The sequence below is a fragment of the Acipenser ruthenus genome, chromosome 12 (genome assembly GCF_902713425.1).
Source record: "Acipenser ruthenus chromosome 12, fAciRut3.2 maternal haplotype, whole genome shotgun sequence".
Lineage (NCBI taxonomy): Eukaryota > Metazoa > Chordata > Actinopteri > Acipenseriformes > Acipenseridae > Acipenser > Acipenser ruthenus.
Window position 1 is genome coordinate 3,594,694 of NC_081200.1, and position 19,879 is coordinate 3,614,572.

Genomic DNA, 19,879 nt, shown 5'->3' on the forward strand with positions numbered 1-19,879 from the left:
ATGGGTACTCAAACAGGTTTCTCCACTGCTTTAGACAAATTCACCGTGGCTATTAACAACGAAGGACATCTGCCTTAAAACATCTGTAAAAGCAACCTCACATTTAACTTCATCTATTATTTAAGGGTTTAATGTATTTCAAATAGTGTAATTATTTTAATGGGCAACAAAATAAATAGGACTAGCTTAATTTACTGCATTGTTTTACAAGATGTATCATTTAATGAGAGCATTACTACATCAGTCAATCCAAATAACATTAGATGTATATGTAACTAACATCACAAACCCAATAATCAAAAGCAACAAGAAAAATTAGCCACAAAGTAAAATGTTCCTTTATAAAAAGAAAGAAAAAGGAAGAGACTCAGATACACGGAAATCATATTAATTTGCATTTTCTTTTATTATTTACAAAAGGAGGTATGATAATGCATAGTGGGGCATTGAAGAGGCCACATATTCTTCAGGTTCAACAAAAACACTTATTTTCTTCACAGGCAGTCTAGTATTAACCAGTAAGTAGTGCAGCACCACCACCTTCTGGGGAAAAAAAAAGGTATTTTCCTACCAAACACAAGAACAGTGTAGAACAGAATAGTTCATTGCTCAACAATGGTAAAAAAAAAAACACATAGAAGAAAATCCAGGACTTTTACCATTTTAATTTCTCTTTTTTTTTTTTTTTTTTTTTTTTTTTTTGATAGGGCCAAGAATATCACCAAAATCAAATCTGGGTACATATTCCAATCAAGGTACATCCACCTACTGTGTGTCTTAAATGTATACAATATACAGTATTTGAACAACATACAGGTGGCAGCCATGAGTCGGATGTCAGATCAGTGCCTTGCCCGGTTTACAGCTACGAGGAATATAAAATGGGTTTGATATAGGTCCAATCATTCCCAGTAGGATGGAACACAACATCAAAACTGCTTACTAAATTAGCTTCAATATAGTTTTGATATAATAAATGCTTAATTTCTAGAGTATACTAAACCGGGATCTTCAATAAATTGAGAAACAGTCCTGGATTTTGGGCCAAAGAATGTATTTAAACCCATTTCTGTAGTAGCATCTGCTTTATTCTAAAAAAAGAAAAAAAAAAAACATAAAAGCTCACATCACCATTTAGTAAATTAATAACTGTAAAAAGGATGAATACACTCACCACTCAATTGTAATCCACACTTTATTGATGGTTCTATTAGATTCAACCACCAGTGACCAGGTGGCTGCATAGGCTAGTACTACAAAATCACAGGCACTAAACCACACAAATCTTGATTACGTTTGGGAACACCCATAGTGGAGTTTTCTTAAAACTGATATGGACAGTCACTAAATCCTATTCAGAATTGCATGTGAAGTGCTGGACAGATCAACCACTGCCGTAATGGTTAGCTACTTCAACAAAGGCTAGCACAGCCACCCTAAAGGAGTTCTTCATATTGAATCGTTTGGTGACCAGAGTTATAAGCAGTGAATGTACACAGATTTGTGGAGAAAGGAGGTGAATAGTTATATTTCAATTACAAACTGTTAGAACAAGTAAGAGGGTGGTCAAGGAACAAATAAATCACAACCTAAACCACCTAATAAAAGTATGTTACCAAAGCCAGCATGTCATTAAATCAAAAAAAGAACTAATGCATTATTCTACATTGCATCATGTTGCAATGGTTTCCAAAACACATTAGATATTCAACAAACGCAGTCATAAAAGTACTTTAACTGCAAGCTACTGTATATTGCGTGGACCTAAGCAATCAACACCATATAATGTCCTGCACTAATCAGTACATTGAACTGTACAATATGTTCAAAGGAATTATTTTAGTAAGAACACTTCTTGCTTAATACTATTTTGAGAGTACATGACAAAAAACACAGAAAAACAAGATCATCACTAGCCTAAAAGGCCACAAAGTGCATAAGGAATCAACCTAAAGCCACTGCATAAAATGCAGTTGCAATTTACAATGGGAAGAATTAGACTGGTCTGCTTTACCTGCTTGGCTTGTGTATATCCCCTAATGCATAGTTTTTACTTCTGATTGTTTGTATATGGGCATTCTATCAGTAGGGAAGGTGAAACAGTTATAAGAAATGTTCAGTTAAGTTTGTTATATATATATTTAGTATTTTTAGTTAAAAGTGTGCGTTCAGCTTGGCTTTTCACCTGTACCTCTTACATTTAAGTAAATGATATAACCAGAGACAACAATGCTCAATCAGTATGTTGCAGAGGTCAGAATATTGGATTCTAAGGTTTTGTAACTGAAGTATTAAAAGGAACTGCAAGCACAGGGTATAAGACCAGTAAAAAGGACAGCAAATATCTGCTTAAAAAAGAGAACCACACACTTTAAAATTGTACCTTTATAAAATGTTGAAATAGTCATGCCAACTACAGTTCACCATCTCAATTATGAATACAATTAGCACAATTACTGTATAAAAGGCTAACTTATGATAGGAGTGAGCTACTTACTGTACAAGTCCCACATATACAACCCATAACAATACTAAAAGGCAAACAAGAAAAGCTGCCAACATGGATTTCAAGCACTGTAAAGCCCTGTCTTTTTTTCTCTATATAGAGATTTAAGAAACTCAGAATTAGATCTCATACATTTTGGCAGTGAAGGATTTGCCAGTAAACCTGTTCTACTGTGTAGGACACAGTACATTGCACAATGAACAGCCATGTAAGAGGCCACATGCACACTGAAAAACAAAGAGAAAGAAGAGGGGGTTCCAGTACTTCTGTTTCTGACAACACTGGGGCTTTTATTCAACTTGCATTAGCAGATTACAGTATTAATGGATTTCACATCAAAACGTGTGTAAACTAATTCAAGGCTTGTCCTAAATCCAATACTCTAACCTTAAACATGAGGGACTCCTGTTTTGCTAATTCTATCAAATTTTACTACAGAGTTTAACCCTAACAATGCCAAGTTCTGTCAATTCACAAGCCCCACTTACAGCTTACACTGCTCACTAAAAGGGATTATGCCACCTTAAAAATGGGGAATGCTTGAAATAAAATATTTTCCATGTTTCCTATTATGTATAACAGTCACTTTTGAAGTTTGATGGGCTGTGATAGCAATCAGAGGGTTAACAGATGTTTTGCTATGACAAGGTACCATAATACTGCTGCAAGAAGAGTTTGTTACCTGGATACTTAAACTTTGCCTACTACCAAGTCCACCCTTTGCCTACTACCAAGTCACTTGCAAGTTTGAGATGCCTTGAGAAAAAATAAGAAATAAAAATAATAATACATTATGCTGATTTATTCCTACAGAAACCAAAGCTTGATTTCCATTCAAATTGAAGATAAGGTTTTTAAAAAATGTCCCTCTCTGAACCATTATCCAGTCTGCATTCTTTATGGACATACAAGACTATGTATTAGCCCCACATGCATTGCTTATAACAGCACTGTAGTTCTATTTTCATTAAAAGTTTAAACCTTTCAAAAAAAAATAAACTTTTAACTTCACTCAAATGTAAAAAAAAAAAGTGGCTTAGTTTACCATTTCATTAAAAAAATAAACTTAAACTATACGAGAAAAGCAGGATATGATATTTATATTTCAATTACAGTTTTAGGGACCATCATTTGTAACCGGCACTATCTTTACTGATATATTTTCTATTTTTTTTCTGAGAAAGGGAACCGTCACTCTAAACTTTGTAATAATAATAATAATAATAATAATAATAATAATAATCTTATTTAAACATGATAGGAAACATGACCGCTTTGAAAGCTGGCTTTTTTTGTCCAACAAGCATTCTCCTGTTAGCAGGCTCTTTCTTATTTTTTTGTATTATTATTATTAATTTATTTATTTTTAAAGTAGCATTGCCAGAGACAGATGCACAGAATGACAGCCCTGGTTCACCATTTTTCCTCTTTCAGAGCAAGACAACCGTTTACCAGTCTGCCATTCTTTATCTGTAGCTTTAGTCCTTCCAATTGGTTTCTTTTCCATCCTGGCACCAAACTTTTCCTGGTCCGCTCCAGTCCTTTGGTCTCCCAACTTGTTCATGGTCACACTTCTGGTTGTTATCCATCAAGCAGGTAAACTACAAGCTCATAGGTCGACATCATAATAGCTGTGTTTGGAATCTGTCTCACCAAATGCGTGGTAAGACCACGGTAAAGCGCTCTGTAGCCTTCCTCTTTTATAACCATTGATAATGTCTGGAAGAAAGATCGGTATTTTGTTCCCTCTTCTCGTAGCCTGGTTCGTATTACTTCTGCAAGGGGGAAGTGGCAGAAAGAAAGTTTAGACATTTTGTTGTGTAGCGTAGTTAATCATACAATCATAACAGGTGTTTGGGTAATATTGTGAAAATGGTATTAATACAACAAAAAAAAAAGTTATACCAACACACACCCCAACCCAAAAGGCAGAGATCAAAGCAAGCCACCTCTAGTTAGAAGAGAGCTGGGGCTTTAATATTCACTTCTTTAAACGATTTTGGTCCAATTTTTAAAGTAACAAAGTATCTCTCTCTAATACAGAGGACATATTCTTAATGATCTCTATTTATGTTTGTTCCCAAACATAGTGAGCAATATTCCCTTGAGGGCCAAGATCTATTTCAATCCTCCAAGTTAGCACACACTGAACTATCCCGACCTTAAATTTCACAACAAGAAATGATGCTCTTACCATGAGGATATGCTATAGAAGTGGCACAGGTTTTCGAGGTGGCTGCAGCCAACATCAGTCCAACAAAATCAGAAGCATTCCTTACAGACTCTTCCTCATCGTCCATGGCAGAAGCAGTCTTAGCTTCCAGTAATTTACGTTTAATACTTTCATAAATTACAAAATGAATAACAGTCTCCGAGATGCCGGCGTAAGAAGCAGACATGCCCCTGTAAAAACCACGGATCCCATCAGACTGATAAACTTTTCTGATACATTCAAATGCGCTCATTCTCGTCTCACCCCGGTTTCTGAAAGAAAAAAAAAAAAAAGAAAAACAAAAAGAGAGAGAGGGTTGGGATTATGGACACTATTTGTTTAACAGATAAACTCAGAAGACAGAATAATACACGGCTTACAAAGACAATTTTTCAGGGAAAATACTTTGACATATCCAGAGCAACTGAAATAAAGGCTTAGATACCATTATGCAATTTATCCAGACAAATAGAAAACATAGCTGGTAAGCAGTTTGTTACTGTTATTGCTACTAATAACTTTGACGATTCTTTGTGTCAGTTAGCCAGCACTTTGTTTGGTTTACAAATAGTAGGTCTTCCATTAAAATAAGGATTGAGTATGTCACAGCTTCTAGAAGCTTTTTGTTAACAGTGGCGTATGAGGCGATAACAAGACAGGAACAAAGTGAACAATAATGCAGAGATCAATACAGTAATCAATTATACCAAATGTAAGAAAATACCAAATTGATTGCTACAAAAGTATTCTACTTCATTTTTTTTTTTTTTTTTTTTTTAAACCACTAAAGTAACATTTCTTAAGCTGGCTTTTGTTTGATAAATCACGTCGCTTGTATGTGTAAGAATCTGTATAGACAGCAATAATGTGCATTTTCTTACCTTGCATCCAGCTGTAAGCGAGTCTTTATTAGCCAGATGGGATTAGTGGCCGTGATTGCAGTGAACCCTATAAAGAAATTGCAACAGATTTAGGTTTTGAGATGGTAATGGTTAAAAAACAAATACATTGTGAGCTAACTAATGGGGGATAGACATTTAAAAACAAAAGCCTTGATATACTACTGTTTTAAATGTGTTGTGCTGACCTTCATGAGCTGTACTTATATGCTCCTTTAAAAAGACACACACAATGGAACAGCCCTCAACTATAATTGCTGGTAAACATTAAATAAAGTTTTTCATCACTTTTTCTGCAGGTGGATGAGTTGCAATATGAGCCATAAATAAACAATAGCTTATAATAATAATAATAATCATCATCTTGATATTGGACTTTTGAAATCTATTTTTCAACTGAACCACTTAAAGAAATGTATATTGCTTATATCAAGTTCCAGCCAATAGGCAAAACATATCATGTATATGTATTAATGAGCCATAAATACAGCTCACAAGGACACAAACATCTATGCACTAAATCTGTTGTCTAAATCAATCTATGTTAACACAGGAATTAAGACTTGTCTCTCAAAGCTACAATGTAAACATACCTGCCTATAGATTTTTTTTATTTAATTTTTTTTAACATTTACGGCTTTTCTTTAGAAGCATTGTAAACAATAAAAAAAATAATATATACTGTAGAATAATGTCAAATGTAAAGACATAATTTTGTGCATTCTAATAAATACATTTCTGCCCTGACTAAACAGTAAAATAAGAAAGCCAACAGCCTGCTCCTCAGACACTACAGTCCACGGTATCAAGCTGTAGTAAATTAAGGGGGTGGGAGAGTTGCACCAGTTCTGTGAGAGAACTGCTCTCCAAAGCAAAGCATTAAAGCTCACTTCAACTGTGGTGAAATCATTCATTTGCACCAGCTGTTTAACAAATTACACAAATTAGGCCAACATTAAAGAGTCTCGGTCACAGAAATACAAATATGAATGAAAAGGCGGCTCCAAAAGGACCCAATACCGGCTGGAAAAGCCATTTGCTTTCTTCTAAAGTAAAAGAAATGGTTGCATTTCAATTCTGTAGACTAAGCGGCCCATTAGAATTAAAGTCAGACAAGGAGTGTTAGTATTATTGAAGTTATTTATGTTATACATTATATATAATATGCAGCAATGTTCTCATCCGTGGAGGAACGCAGAAGCAACAGCATGTTGAGACTGCATTGTAATTCAAGTTGTTTGTGTGTTTGAAAAACAGCCTTCAGTGGGAAGTGACTTTTACCATCTCCCCCTGGGCTGCACAGAAAATGTACTCTTTCCAACCAGTGAACAGTGCAGAAGACCATTTTGTTAACAGTCACACTACTATTTATACAATTAATAAATTCTAAAAGGTGATCATTATGTAAATATATGTAAAGTTTACATAAAAAAACAAACAAAAAAAAAACACAAAAAAGAACTATCAACTGTATTACAAAACTGCAAAGCGTAGTTTAAACTACAGGCTGCAATAGACGCTCTGTTGAGTACTCACGGGGATAAAGCTAGTCCTTATTTCTGCAGGATGTGACCTGCGGATGGGGATCTCACTCTTTTCACGGGAGAAATCTACAGTAAATGCCTAAAATAGACACAGGCTTTTCTGTACCACAATGACAAGCAGTGACCTCATTAGGTGAACGTGCAACACTAAACCCCTATGGAAGAAGGGTTTTACTAATCAATAATTGTGAGGTTTTTGCTGTGCTTTGATATTACAATAGCAATTGAAAATAAATAAATAAATAAAATAAAAATGGGCCAAAAGGTAAAATAACTAAAACAAAAATTACAAACGAGTAATAAATCATCTGCCAGTTACAGCAATATTAAATTGTTTAAATATATATTATATATATATATATATATATATATATATATATATATATATATAATCTCCTACCCTGGAGCAATGATTTTGAAAAAACAAAAAACAAGATTTTAAGACAAAAAAATAAAAATAAATAGTAGTGCATGAAAGACTGTTCAAATGCTAACCTTGTCAGCCCTCTCCAGTAAAAACACAAGAGATTGTTTTCTATAAACATTCTTTGTTTCAAAGAAAGATAAACTTAGCAATATCTTATTTGGTTATTTTCTTTTTGCAGGTGAAGCAGAATACATCCTACGAAGTGATCATAATCCAGCGCATGTTCCGGCAAATTTTTGGATAAGCTTGCGGATAGATTTCATATGTCGACTAACTTTTCATGAGTTTTTAAAATATAAATAGCCTTATAACTCCAGGTGAAATCAAAGTCAGATGGCTCCGATAGCCGTTTTACTCAGCCAATTAAATTGTCAGTCTCTGCTGCTAACTTTTCAATTTAGGAGGAAATAGCTTTGTATTCTCACCAGCATTGCTAGGAGAACTGAAACACAATTGCAAAATCACAATGACTAGCAGGTTGTGTTGAATGCTAATGCACGGATTACAGTTACAGCTTTATTCGTATAGCTTTATTAATGCCCTCTGACAGTATCCCCTTCTGCTACCAAGGACTCGCACAGATTACAGAGGCATTCAACTTTAATTGCAAAATGACAACAGTCAAAGGGTCATACACCCTTGACAGCAGGGCTAACACTGCATTGCTAGAATAAAGTCTATTTTTAAGATCGCTGGACAACACTGCAGGATACAAAAGACTTTTCAGGGAATGGATAACTTATCCTTCTTGCATAAAGGGACTGATGGTTTAAAAATGAACTACTTTACAGATTTGTTTTTCAGATGTAATGCAAAACCCTGAAGGCCATAAACACACCGAAAGGTTAATGATAATAAAATCTACTGCATTTTGATGCTGACTAACTTGTACAGTACAAGTCAAACTAAAACCACACATTATTAGAACAAAGCTCTAGAAGTAAGGCATAACTAGATTTATTTTTTTTTGGTCTTGCTCAGTTCAACTTGAACACCCTGTATGGTTTAGGTTTGATTACATAAATAATTGTTACCATTATCTTCCACAGTAACATTAACGGAATAAACATTTTAGCAACATTTAACCTTCATTGCTTAAAAATATTTATTCCATTGGTTGACATGAACAATAACTGTGTCCACCAATGACAAGGTTAGCATTTTCCATTCGAGACTAGAAAACGTGTATGGGTCATTACCTTAACTCGACAGAGGGCTCTTACTGGACCTGAGACGTCAACTGGGTAATTATAAAAGGTTAATAGAGCTGGCAGGCTGCAAGGCAGTCATGAATCTGCACATTATAACCGAGAAGAAATCAATGAGCTACCTCAGAAGTCAATCAGCAGGGGCCATCCAGCGTCACCATTCTGCGTCACAGCTGCATGCCTAAATCTTAGCGTTTTGTCTGCACTGCACACAAACAGTGTCAAGCCGTACTGTTTAGAAGCAGTTAGCAACAAATGTAAATCTCTGCTTTTCAAGCACAACCAAAACTAAAGACAGTGCTGATAATTTAGCATTACCCTTTTTTAATTTGTAGACATAGAAGACATACAATAATAAAAGAAGAATGTATTTTACATTTTTAATGGTCACAAGAAAATTTAAGAACCTGTGTCACAGACTCTGTCATAATGTCTATATCTGGCCCCACTCCAACCAGGAGAATTATGTTGTCAACTGACCAAACACACATGAATGGACCTGAATGCACAACACCATGAAAATATCCATGTCCTACATCCTTCAAAAAAAAAAAAAACACTTGGTTGGGATGGGAACCCATTTTGACCGATATGACACAGGTCCTTTGAAAAACACATATAAAATGATTGTATGATTAAAATGAAAAAGGTATAAAGAAAATTTTTAAACAATTCACAAGTGTTTTTCTCTAAAGAAATGTTGCAATTAAGTATTAGTACAAACCCCTTTGTCATAAACTCCCACGTATTCCTTCACCTGCCAATGTTACTGTCTATAAAGTAATGTACAATTAATAAACCCAGTAAAACTATTTAAATTAATTGATTTAAATCTGCAACTAAGACGGTCAAGTTGTATTATTCTTGTTGCATCCTAATTTTACCACCTCCCAGAACTTCTTTGAGAAAAACACTATTCATGAAGTAAAACTTTCATCAGTGACCAGAAATAAACTTTGACATTACCAGAGCACACCCATTATTAGTCAATTAAAGCAAAAGTTAAATCGACAATCCTTTAATAGAAATAAATATGCATATTATTACTAAAAAAAAAATAGAGCAAACATATCCTGAGTTTCTGGTTGTGTTAGTTAAAAACAAGAATATTTAATTTCCAGCAGAATCTGATTAAATGACTGCTGGCTTTATTAATGATTATTTTGCATGACTTGCATAATGTTTACTCCCACAAACAGAGCAGCCACTATTAAACAGATTTAATAATGGCTGAGAAAGAGACGCTAGTGACTTAAAGCTAGTAATCGATGTGTGTGTCCCTAAACTGTTCTGCTTTACCTTTGATAAAATAAATCAATCCAAAAGACAAATGAAAAACAATAAAATACAAAAAAAAACTGTTCTGATTATTTCCTCCCCTTTTATTTTACCTGTAACATCTGCAGTTTTGAAGGTTGTAACCTAAAAAGTATAAGATGGTGGTGTAATTAAAGAAATAAAAAACTATACATGATCCTTACCTGCAAGTCCAGCTGAAACCATGTGCACCTGGGTTGAATCTGGCTCAAAAATACCATTCAATTTCTCTTTTGAACTGGAGTAAGCAGCAAAGTATATAGCTCTATAAATGGAGGACACAGTGAACAATACTGGTGGGTGAGTCTGAACATACATATTGATACAACAAAAAAAAGGTTGCTTGCGACTAGGTACTACATTGGAAATATATTCTGTAATAAATGCTATGCTGCTGGACCTATGCAAATAATATTTTGAATTTAATTTATTACAGAATAATTGATGTTATTTGGTTAGGACCTCAAAACTAAATCATGCATTTCCTGCATAATTCAGATGATCCGCACAGCACACAGTTTATATTTTTATTTAAAAAAAACCAAAACATTTAAAGTATAAATGTACAAATCAAGTCTTTCTTTTTGGTGTTTATATTGGAATAAGTCAGCTGATGAAGTTAAGCCCATGCAAGAAGAAAAACTTGACAATGTGCTTTGCTACAAACCATAAACATTAACTTGTTCATGAGAAATAGAATGAATGTAATATTCCTGAATGACCGAGTGTGTAAAGAATATACTACAAATATAAAGTAACATCCGTTCCCTTTACACACACTGTGCTCGGTCGGTAAAATCAACGATACTTGCTAATTTGCAAATAGCTGATCCAACACTTACCCTTACTACTAAGCCTTAGCCAACAAGGTTGGCCAGTAACCTAAAACCTTTGCCAAATATACAATTAACGCATGACATAAGTGTCAGCAACATGAAAAGTAGGTCAACATCAAAAGCCAGCTGTCCCCAAGATATTGCCTTTAATATTTGAGCTGATTTGATTAGACGTAAACACTGTTTAAAGTGAGTCACTGTGACTTTGATTGGCAGCGTTGTGAAATAACCTCTTGTGGCCCATGTCCATGCAGTTTCTTCAAACTGGGGCTGGCAGTTCCAGTTACCTCTCCAGGAATTAAGGCGGCTAGGGTAATCTTTTTCTGCAAGGAAACTTGTTTGTACTGGAAGGATAAACAAACTGGAGTGGGAGATGTAGGACTGGCCGTTTTTATGTAAACTTTGTTTGTTTTAAACATTTTCTGCTACAGTATGCTCAGGCTTTATAGAGCACTATTTATTACCATGCGTTATACAGGTCAGGTGTGATCTAATTCAGTTCAACAGTTTGTAATTTAAGCCCAGTAACAATAACAGATTCTAAGCATCCTGGGATTGAAGGCTGAAGCCACTTGAAGGACTGAGCTCTTGTGGTGAATACACTACAGCACATATTTTATAAACAGAAGCAAAGTCTTAATCATTTTGCGTTGTCAAGGTAAAAATCTGAGAAACAGGCTTTAGAACCATCTCGCAGTAAATTAATCATGAGAAATGTGATCAATACAGACAGGATGTTGGAAACATTTCCAGCCTACTGATTTCAGCTTTATTAATCTGCAAGACACATATGGCAAGTCATCCTTCATAATTTATCTGCGTTGTGATTGGTTATAAACGAAGGTGTGTCTAGGTACTTTAGGTCACTATATCATTACGTACAACACAAAAGCAAACTTTCATTAAAAGAAATCAAGGTAAATCTTGCCACATTTCCAAATGTTTTAGATTACCAGATAACATTAACTTTAGGGAAATCTCATTAGCTGGGTCTATAAAACCAGAGTGATCAACAAAGCACTTGTCACATGCCTAGCATTTCTGTGACTTACCTCTGGGCTTGCAATTTGTCCAGCTATTACACACATTAAGTATTACACAAGCATAGTGTTGAACAGCTTTATTCTGACAAGGACTTCCGTCTATCTGCTTAGTATTAGCCTTGCCTATGCTTTACATTTCAATTACATAGCTCTATGTTGTAACCTTGCTATTAACACAGTTGAAGTAATTCGTAATGCTGAGCAAGTCTGCTATTTTTTTTTTCCCCCCAGCTCTTTTGTCTAACCGGTTTCATGGCTGGTGTAGCAGTGCCTACTTTATTCATTTTGCAACAATGTCGGATGACGGGCCAAAAACAGCAAATAAATACCAATAACCGTCTTATCAAATCATTAATTTAGAATACTTAGAACCTCTGTCTTCACAGTTAGCATGTTTTTTGTTTTACACTTACAACCTGTGACAAGACCAAATCCCATTATAATTCACACTCACAAGTATGAGCTACAGTTTATCTGAATAAGGAGCTAAGTCCCAATAAATGGAACAAGACAGGCTTACCTGGAAGGAGCCACACCCACCAGATTAGGTCCCAAACCCCTGAAAAGCGAACGAGGGCCTTCTTTTTCCAGTATTTGTCTTAAAAGAAAAGGAAGATAATAAAAAATGTGTTATACAAAAAACTCTACTGGGAATCCCATTAACCTGAAATGGTTCCCCAGAAATGGTCCTAGGCAAAGTAATTATGGAATACAGTAACATTTTTTCCATCAGAACAGCCACTTAGCTGCCAGAACAAATTATTATGATTTTCAAATAAATCATTCCCAAAGAGCAAAAAGTTCAGAAGTTTTATCTAGAACTTGTATGGGACATGCTGTAATTGTGCTCTTGAGACCTAGCAATAGGAATAAACGCTCATCATGATAGATAAATATTTCAGCAATGCCTTCATGTCTTGCGAGTTTGGGCCCAATTTAAATGAACCTTTGACTATAAAAAGAGTTCATATTTACTTCAGGCAATGAAGAGGTCCAGGAGAGACACGGGCCACTCGGTTGACACTAGCCCCATTCACAGTGCTGAGCTGCACTTCGGAGATGTAAAGCGTGACAGAGGAAGACTGCAGCCTTGTTTTCACCACTTCCAGCGGGCATGTCAATATTGCACCAACTGTGCCCCCACACCTGCAATTAAAAGCATAACACACAATGACATTTCACACAGAAATTTAAAAAGTCAAATGACTTTCAGCAGAACACTATGGTGCATGCTGTCAAACAAAAAGCAAAATGAAAACAGTTCAAACCCAAATTGTCCAATATTACAGATGAAAAGGGAGTTTGCAGTTATAGTTGTTCTAACTTGAAAAAGCCCTTAAGGGAAAAATACACAATGGAACTAATCGTCTGATCTTGAATTAAGATCTCCAAGTAATTAAATCTACTGTGTGTACTGGTGTGCATGTGGGTATAAATATGTATTTTGTAAATTACTTGCATGTGAATGAAAAAAAAAAAAATCAATCCAACTAATTACATTTTGGCTTAAATACAGAGTTGTTACTGAAATTCAAGAAAAGGGCACCTTCGTGTGTGGAATTCTTTCTCAGCAACACAATCAGAAAATGGTCATTCAATTGAATGTATTTCCTTTAAGGGGGTTGATTTGATCAACCTCTATCCCAAATAGATGACAGCATTTTATGAATCCTGCCGGACTGCATCCCCATGGACTGGTGGTTACTAAAATCCAGGGCGATTCTCCCAGTGCTGCAAGGTTTTAAAACAATCCAGCTGTAGCTTATTGCTTTGCGGTATACTATAGGTTGATCAAATCCAACCCAGCATTAGTTTACAATTATCAGGTTATAAAACAATTCAGAAGCAGCATTCCAAGACAAAAGACAACAGCCAAGCATTTACAACTCCTGGTTTAATTAACTGTATTAGAGTTCCTATCAGGTACTTATAATCCACTGCATGATGCAATGCATTTGTAAAGTTACAGGACATGAACTAGGCCAAGCAGTATTACACAATACAAGCACGTGTTTTTTTTTTTTTCTTCCTTCCTTCATGTGCGATTAAATGACGGTAGGTTGTCACTAGTCTAATCCAAACAAATTTAAAACAAACGACAAAGTCTACCTCTGGATCCTGGAATTGAAGATTCAACAACCCTGCATTCTCTCGTTCAAGCATGCGCAAAAGCAAAGTTCAAGCAGAACCAGGAGCTGCTGCACTAATCTTGCTGATATGCACTAATTTGGGACTACCTGTTATTTTAGGTAAGGTATTGTAGTCCATGATTAATGCTAATTGGTGATACCAGCCCACAGTATGAGAGTAAATGAACACCCTCTGATAAGTGCAACAAGGTTAAAGGTCGCACAACTTCTATACTTAAAATGCAGTGATTTTAACAATCATTGTATTTATTTAAATGTTTTCATGGGAAAGAGTGCTGTTACTTAAAACCGCTGCGGCTACAACAACATTAATGTCAATGGGACAACATGTGTACAACTTTGAATAGACATTGAATAAATAACACCTTATATCCAACATGCATATTCTTGACAAAGATTAAATGTTTAGTAAATAGAGAGGGAAGTTTGTAAATCTTAAGCAAAAACTACCTTTTTAGAAATAAACAGACTGGATGGTCCTTCAAATACTGGCATAAAAACGACTGCCTATTTTTATACTTCAGTTCGAAGTACTTGCAAGGTTAACCTTTCCCCTAGAATGCAGCTTGGTTGTTTGCGATCTCACATTCCAGTTCCAGCCAAATACAGAACGTCTGCAGTGCTCTTCAATATAAAGCCACTACTGTCTCTTGGAAAAACTGCACACCAGTACAGTACCTAAATATATACATTACGGGATAGATTTCAGGAAAGTCACCACTGTCCTGGAGATAGCGTTATTTGAATGTCGGTGTACAGGAAAACAGGTTTGGGAGGCTTCACTGTTGGTATTAATTTCGTTTCAGCAAGTTAGATTACGCATACTTCTTGTTCTGCCAAAAGTATAAAATACTGGAACTCAAGACTTTCAATAAAATGAATAAAAAACAGGAATACATGATTTAACATTTAAACACCCCAAATACACAGGACCCAGCAGAGCAAGGATTCAAAAGAACTGAGAATTAGGGGCGCTTTGTTTGGTTCCCATCATCTATTAACTGAATGCAAAATGAGTTAAAGCTAGTGTTATAGAAAGTGTTGTAGGCAGAGATAAACAAATACAACCAAGGTACTGTAATAACCCCCACAGACCCTGGCTCAACAACAGATACATTTAAATTGGTTAGCTACAGTACACTGTAGCTCTAGAATGCCCCTCTATACTAGAATTAACTACTGGTAGATGCAAAGTGGTGCATCGTGCAGCTTGGGGGTTTCTCAACGCTGGTCTCGGCGATGGGGGAGTGGAAAGTGAGGTTAAAAGTTAAGGCATTTCAGACCTCTTCTTGACAAAGCTCCACATGTTAAGAATTGTATCTACTGTAAAACCTCCTGATTCAGAGTTTAAATAATAAGTGAATTAAAAATACAGGTAGTGGACAAAAAAATGTAAACACCTGGGTAAATGGGGGACACCAAGTATATTGAAAGCAAGGGCTTCCACACAGGTGTGGCTCATGCATTAATTAAGCAAATAACATTCCAGCATGCTTAGGGTCATGTATAAAAATGCTGGACAGGCCTGGTTGCCAATAATGGCTAGCATGGCTGCAAAAGGAGACCTCAGTGACTTTGAAAGAGGGGTGATTGTTGGGGCGCGTTTGGCAGGAGCTTCAGTGACCAAGACAGATCAACTTGCTGATGTTTCATGAGCAACGGTGTCTAAGGTGCTGTCGGCATGGAACTCCGAGGGAAAGACATCATCAGCAAAGGACAACAGTGGTCGGAAGCGCATACTCCAGGATTGTGATATCCGTGCATTAATTCTAAGTGCAAGGCAAAACAAGCGAGCAACTGCAGATCAATTGACTGCAAATTTCAACCTGGGGCACAAGCAGCCAGTTTCATCAAAAACGGTCCACCGAGAACTCCACAGAGCAGGATACCATAGTGGCCCAACGCCCCATTAAGTGACTTTACATTGGTGATTCCAAAGTACAGTGCTTTGTTTTCACAATGAAACAGTACTCCACTAAAAACAAAAAACAATGTGCAAAATAGTTTGTTTATAGTTAAATAGTTTATTTTTTAAATAAGTGGTATATTGCTTTTATTAGAAGAGTTAGGATTATCACAGGTATATAAATAAGATTCCTATTACATAGCAGTTTCACCCATTCCAGGTTTTGCTTGATTAGCCCCAGTGTATAGGTAAGAAGCTCAGGTGTGTCTTAGTAAATTCATCGTAAAACTAGGAATGGATCAAACTGCTATGCATTAGGAGTCTTCTTTCCTTTCCTTTCCTGTTATCAAGTCTTTTTCAAAGCAGTTCTAGAAATTGTCATTATTTTTAAATGTGATACATGTAACACTTTGTTGCATTTTATCCAAAATAAACAATATTCAAGAATAGTAAATCAGCAGACCAAATGTTCTAAATAGGATCTACATGGATTCAATCCAAAATGAATAGGGTTTCGCCCACCTGCTGTTTCTGGAGTGCAGTGTAGAGCAACCATTGGTGGGCTAATCAAACTGGCTTTCTAAAGTATTTTATGACAGAAAGCATATGCTACGATTGAATCACAATGCTTTAAAAAATAAATAAATAAAAATAAATAAATAAATAAATAAATAAAATAAATAAAATCAGTAAACTGCCTGTGTGTCATACTTCACCTTACCTTGAATGTTGTTATGTACTGTAGTCTTTCAACTGCTGTCTTAATAAATATTTAACTTACTCAACTTAAAATGACATTGTGTGCAGTGTAAATCAAATAAATGACATCACAAGACTGGAAAGAATAAAATAAAATAAAAATGTTCTGGTCCATCACTGTTTATCAGACTTTTGAGATTACAAAGACACGATAAAGTTGTTTTGCTTTGTTATTTATTTATTTTTTTTACTAATAATGCTTTAACTTAAAGAAAGTGTGTTTCAAAAAATAAAATAAAAACTTGTGTCAGATACAAGGTCAGGCTGCAAAGCACTTTCATTTATGTTCAGAAGCATGGGTTTTGGAATTCCAACAGAAACATACTATTTTACAAATACCAGTTACTGGAAAAGTTACTGTTAGGGTTTGTTTAGACTTTTGCAGTAAATATATATCACAAATGCAATAGCTGCCTTGACAGTAGGACACTACACAAACATTTATGATCTTAAAGTTTAAGGTCTTAGTTATCAGGGGAGCTGAAATTAAGCTTCTTCAAAATGCAAACTATTCAAGCCATCCCTAAAAAAGACTTCCAAACCCAATCGCTTTGCAGCCTAAACAGTCTGCACATAGCTCCTAAATCAAATCCAAATCCAAGTACGTGAACTTTGTTATACATGTTTGTATACCACATCAGTGGCAAAGTTAATCAGAGTGTAACTCCTGCTGTCTTTACAAAATACTCGGAAACTTGGGAAACAGGTCATACTGAAAGCAGTACGAGGTAGGCAGTGTAAGTAGTTCACCACCAGCTGAACCACTAAAAAATGTCCCTGCGTACAACTTTGTATATTTTTTTTGTATATAGTATATTTTTGTATTTGTCTCTCTACCATTAGTTTATAAAAATGGACGAGTATTTATGTGCACTGCATATTAAAGTTTTTTTTTCTTTTTTAAATTATGCAGCCCTCAATTAAAATTAAGCAAATGTGTGTAAATTATCTTTTACACCTATAACTAATGGTAAAAGTGGGCTCGTTTACTTTGTGTAAATTAGCTTGCGAAAACGTATTTCAGTGACTTTAGACGTGTAGAAATGTGGTTTACTTAAAACTGAAATTCCATCGCACGAACCACATATGATCGTTACGTATTATTAATTTGTAACTAACTATCTCCACGCTGTCTAAATAAAAACACAGTGAAATCCTCAAAATAACCTTGACACTACAAGCGCGTTCCGCTTGACACCGAGTGGCAACAGCCTGCCTGAACCAGGGTGTGACACATGCAGGCCTGGGAGCGCTTCCAGGAAACAACCGAGGAACCGCTATACTCGATGGGCCTACCTAATCAATTTTTAACCCTTTCATCAAAACATTTCCAGACTTAACGGGGTCGGACACTAATAATAATTACATCGTATGCTTTGTAACTTTAGTGTGGAATAAATTATGTACATGTACACAACTCGTGTTCTTTGAAAATACGCCCCTTTGACACACCGAACACAACTTCGTGTAAATGAATTCGACTGACGACTGATTGTGCAAGAAAATATACACTTAACTGGAAGCAAATACATTGTTTTGCTTGTGTATCTTAACACAATGTTTAAAGTATCTCTGAAGAAACACACAAATTGTGTGTGTGTATATATATATATATATATATATATATATATATATATATATATATATATATATATATATATAACATTTAAACGGTTTACATAACGTCGACTGATGCCTTGACATTGTAAAAAATCATGGCAACAGTATTTTATTTTGGTATCGACGATTGTAATTTGAGCTATCACTACCTAATACCTAATAATAAAACGCCAACGCCAACGTACTGGTACGTGTAATAAACACATATAAACGATTACGTTAAAATACAAACCCTTGTCATTCGATGCTAAAAATGTCACTGTCATTCTCAATTTTATACCCACTATAACTGTATGCTGCATGAGTCATGCACGCAGCTTTTCAAAATGCCGATATAGAGGCCCGAAAAACTCTATTTATAAATTATGAAGTGAGCACCAGGGCACCTACTAAAAAGCACTGATTGCATTTCTATCATAATAGTATACCTGTTTTATTTATTTGTTTGTTTATTTATTTATTTATTTTATCTGCAATACCTACCCTCCAGCAAACAGATGCACCAGGGTATCTCGCTGGCTCATTCTCTATCATTCTCTCCTGCAGCAGACAGGAAAACTTGCAGGTTGTAGTAGTAGGGGTGTATAGAAAACCAACTACTAGAATTCGTCGCTGCGTCTTCAATTTGTATGTTGTTGTTTTTTTTTTTCACTCGGATGAACCAAATGACCCCTCCGCCCCTGCTTGAACAAGCGTTATTTTCCACTACGGGTTAGAACAGACTGTAACTTTAAACCTCTGTCCTCCCTTCCTACTCTCTCTATCACATTCCCCCAACTACCGCAGCAGTTGCCGTGCTGTCTGTTTATCATCAAATCACAAGGCTCCAAACAAAGGCTTCTATTGGTCTCCTCTGTCGAGGACGTCAATAATCCCGCCCTATCATCCCCCTTTCACATGATCAGGGTAGGTCTAGCGCATTCACTCAGACAAATGTTATTATTATTATTATTATTATTTATTTCTTAGCAGACGCCCTTATCCAGGGCGACTTACAATCGCAAGCAAATACAAATACATTCAAGTGTTACAATATAAGTCATACAATAAGAACAAGAAATACAATAATTCTCAAGTGTGACAAACCACAATTCAATAATGTTATCATCATCAAAGTAGGTAGGTGTGACATGTGGAACTCCAAGAGCCAATGTAATACACTTACATGTGTAATTTAATAATGTAATCAGATGTATAGAGGGGTACTTATGAACTTTATTCCGTTGGTTGGCAATAAAATAAATTGTAACTCATCCTTACTGATTGCCAAAAATGTAAGTGGCTGCAGTGTGCAGCTTTGTGGTAACCTCGGAGTCACAAGAGCAGAGGTATTTTTTATAAGCCTATGTGGTTGGTTTGGATTGTACATTGTTATCAGGGGCTATGTTGTCTTTCCTTTTTATTTTTATGTCCTGAAGAAATAACCAAGAAGGTCCCTTTATGACCAATAAG

At 35.6% G+C, this 19,879-nt stretch overlaps 1 protein-coding gene across 1 annotated transcript; it reads right to left on the reverse strand.

Annotated features, from left to right (window-relative positions):
• Nucleotides 1–382: 382 nt before the first annotated feature.
• Nucleotides 383–19,236, reverse strand: LOC117417027 (solute carrier family 25 member 36). Its single transcript, XM_034028672.3, has 7 exons — nt 18,911–19,236; nt 12,968–13,138; nt 12,513–12,590; nt 10,278–10,378; nt 5,600–5,666; nt 4,701–4,990; nt 383–4,281 (listed from the first exon to the last, which is right to left on the reverse strand). The coding sequence occupies exons 1-7, from the start codon at nt 18,949–18,951 to the stop codon at nt 4,088–4,090; spliced, it is 942 nt and encodes a 313-aa protein (XP_033884563.1). The 5' UTR covers nt 18,952–19,236; the 3' UTR covers nt 383–4,087.
• Nucleotides 19,237–19,879: the final 643 nt, after the last annotated feature.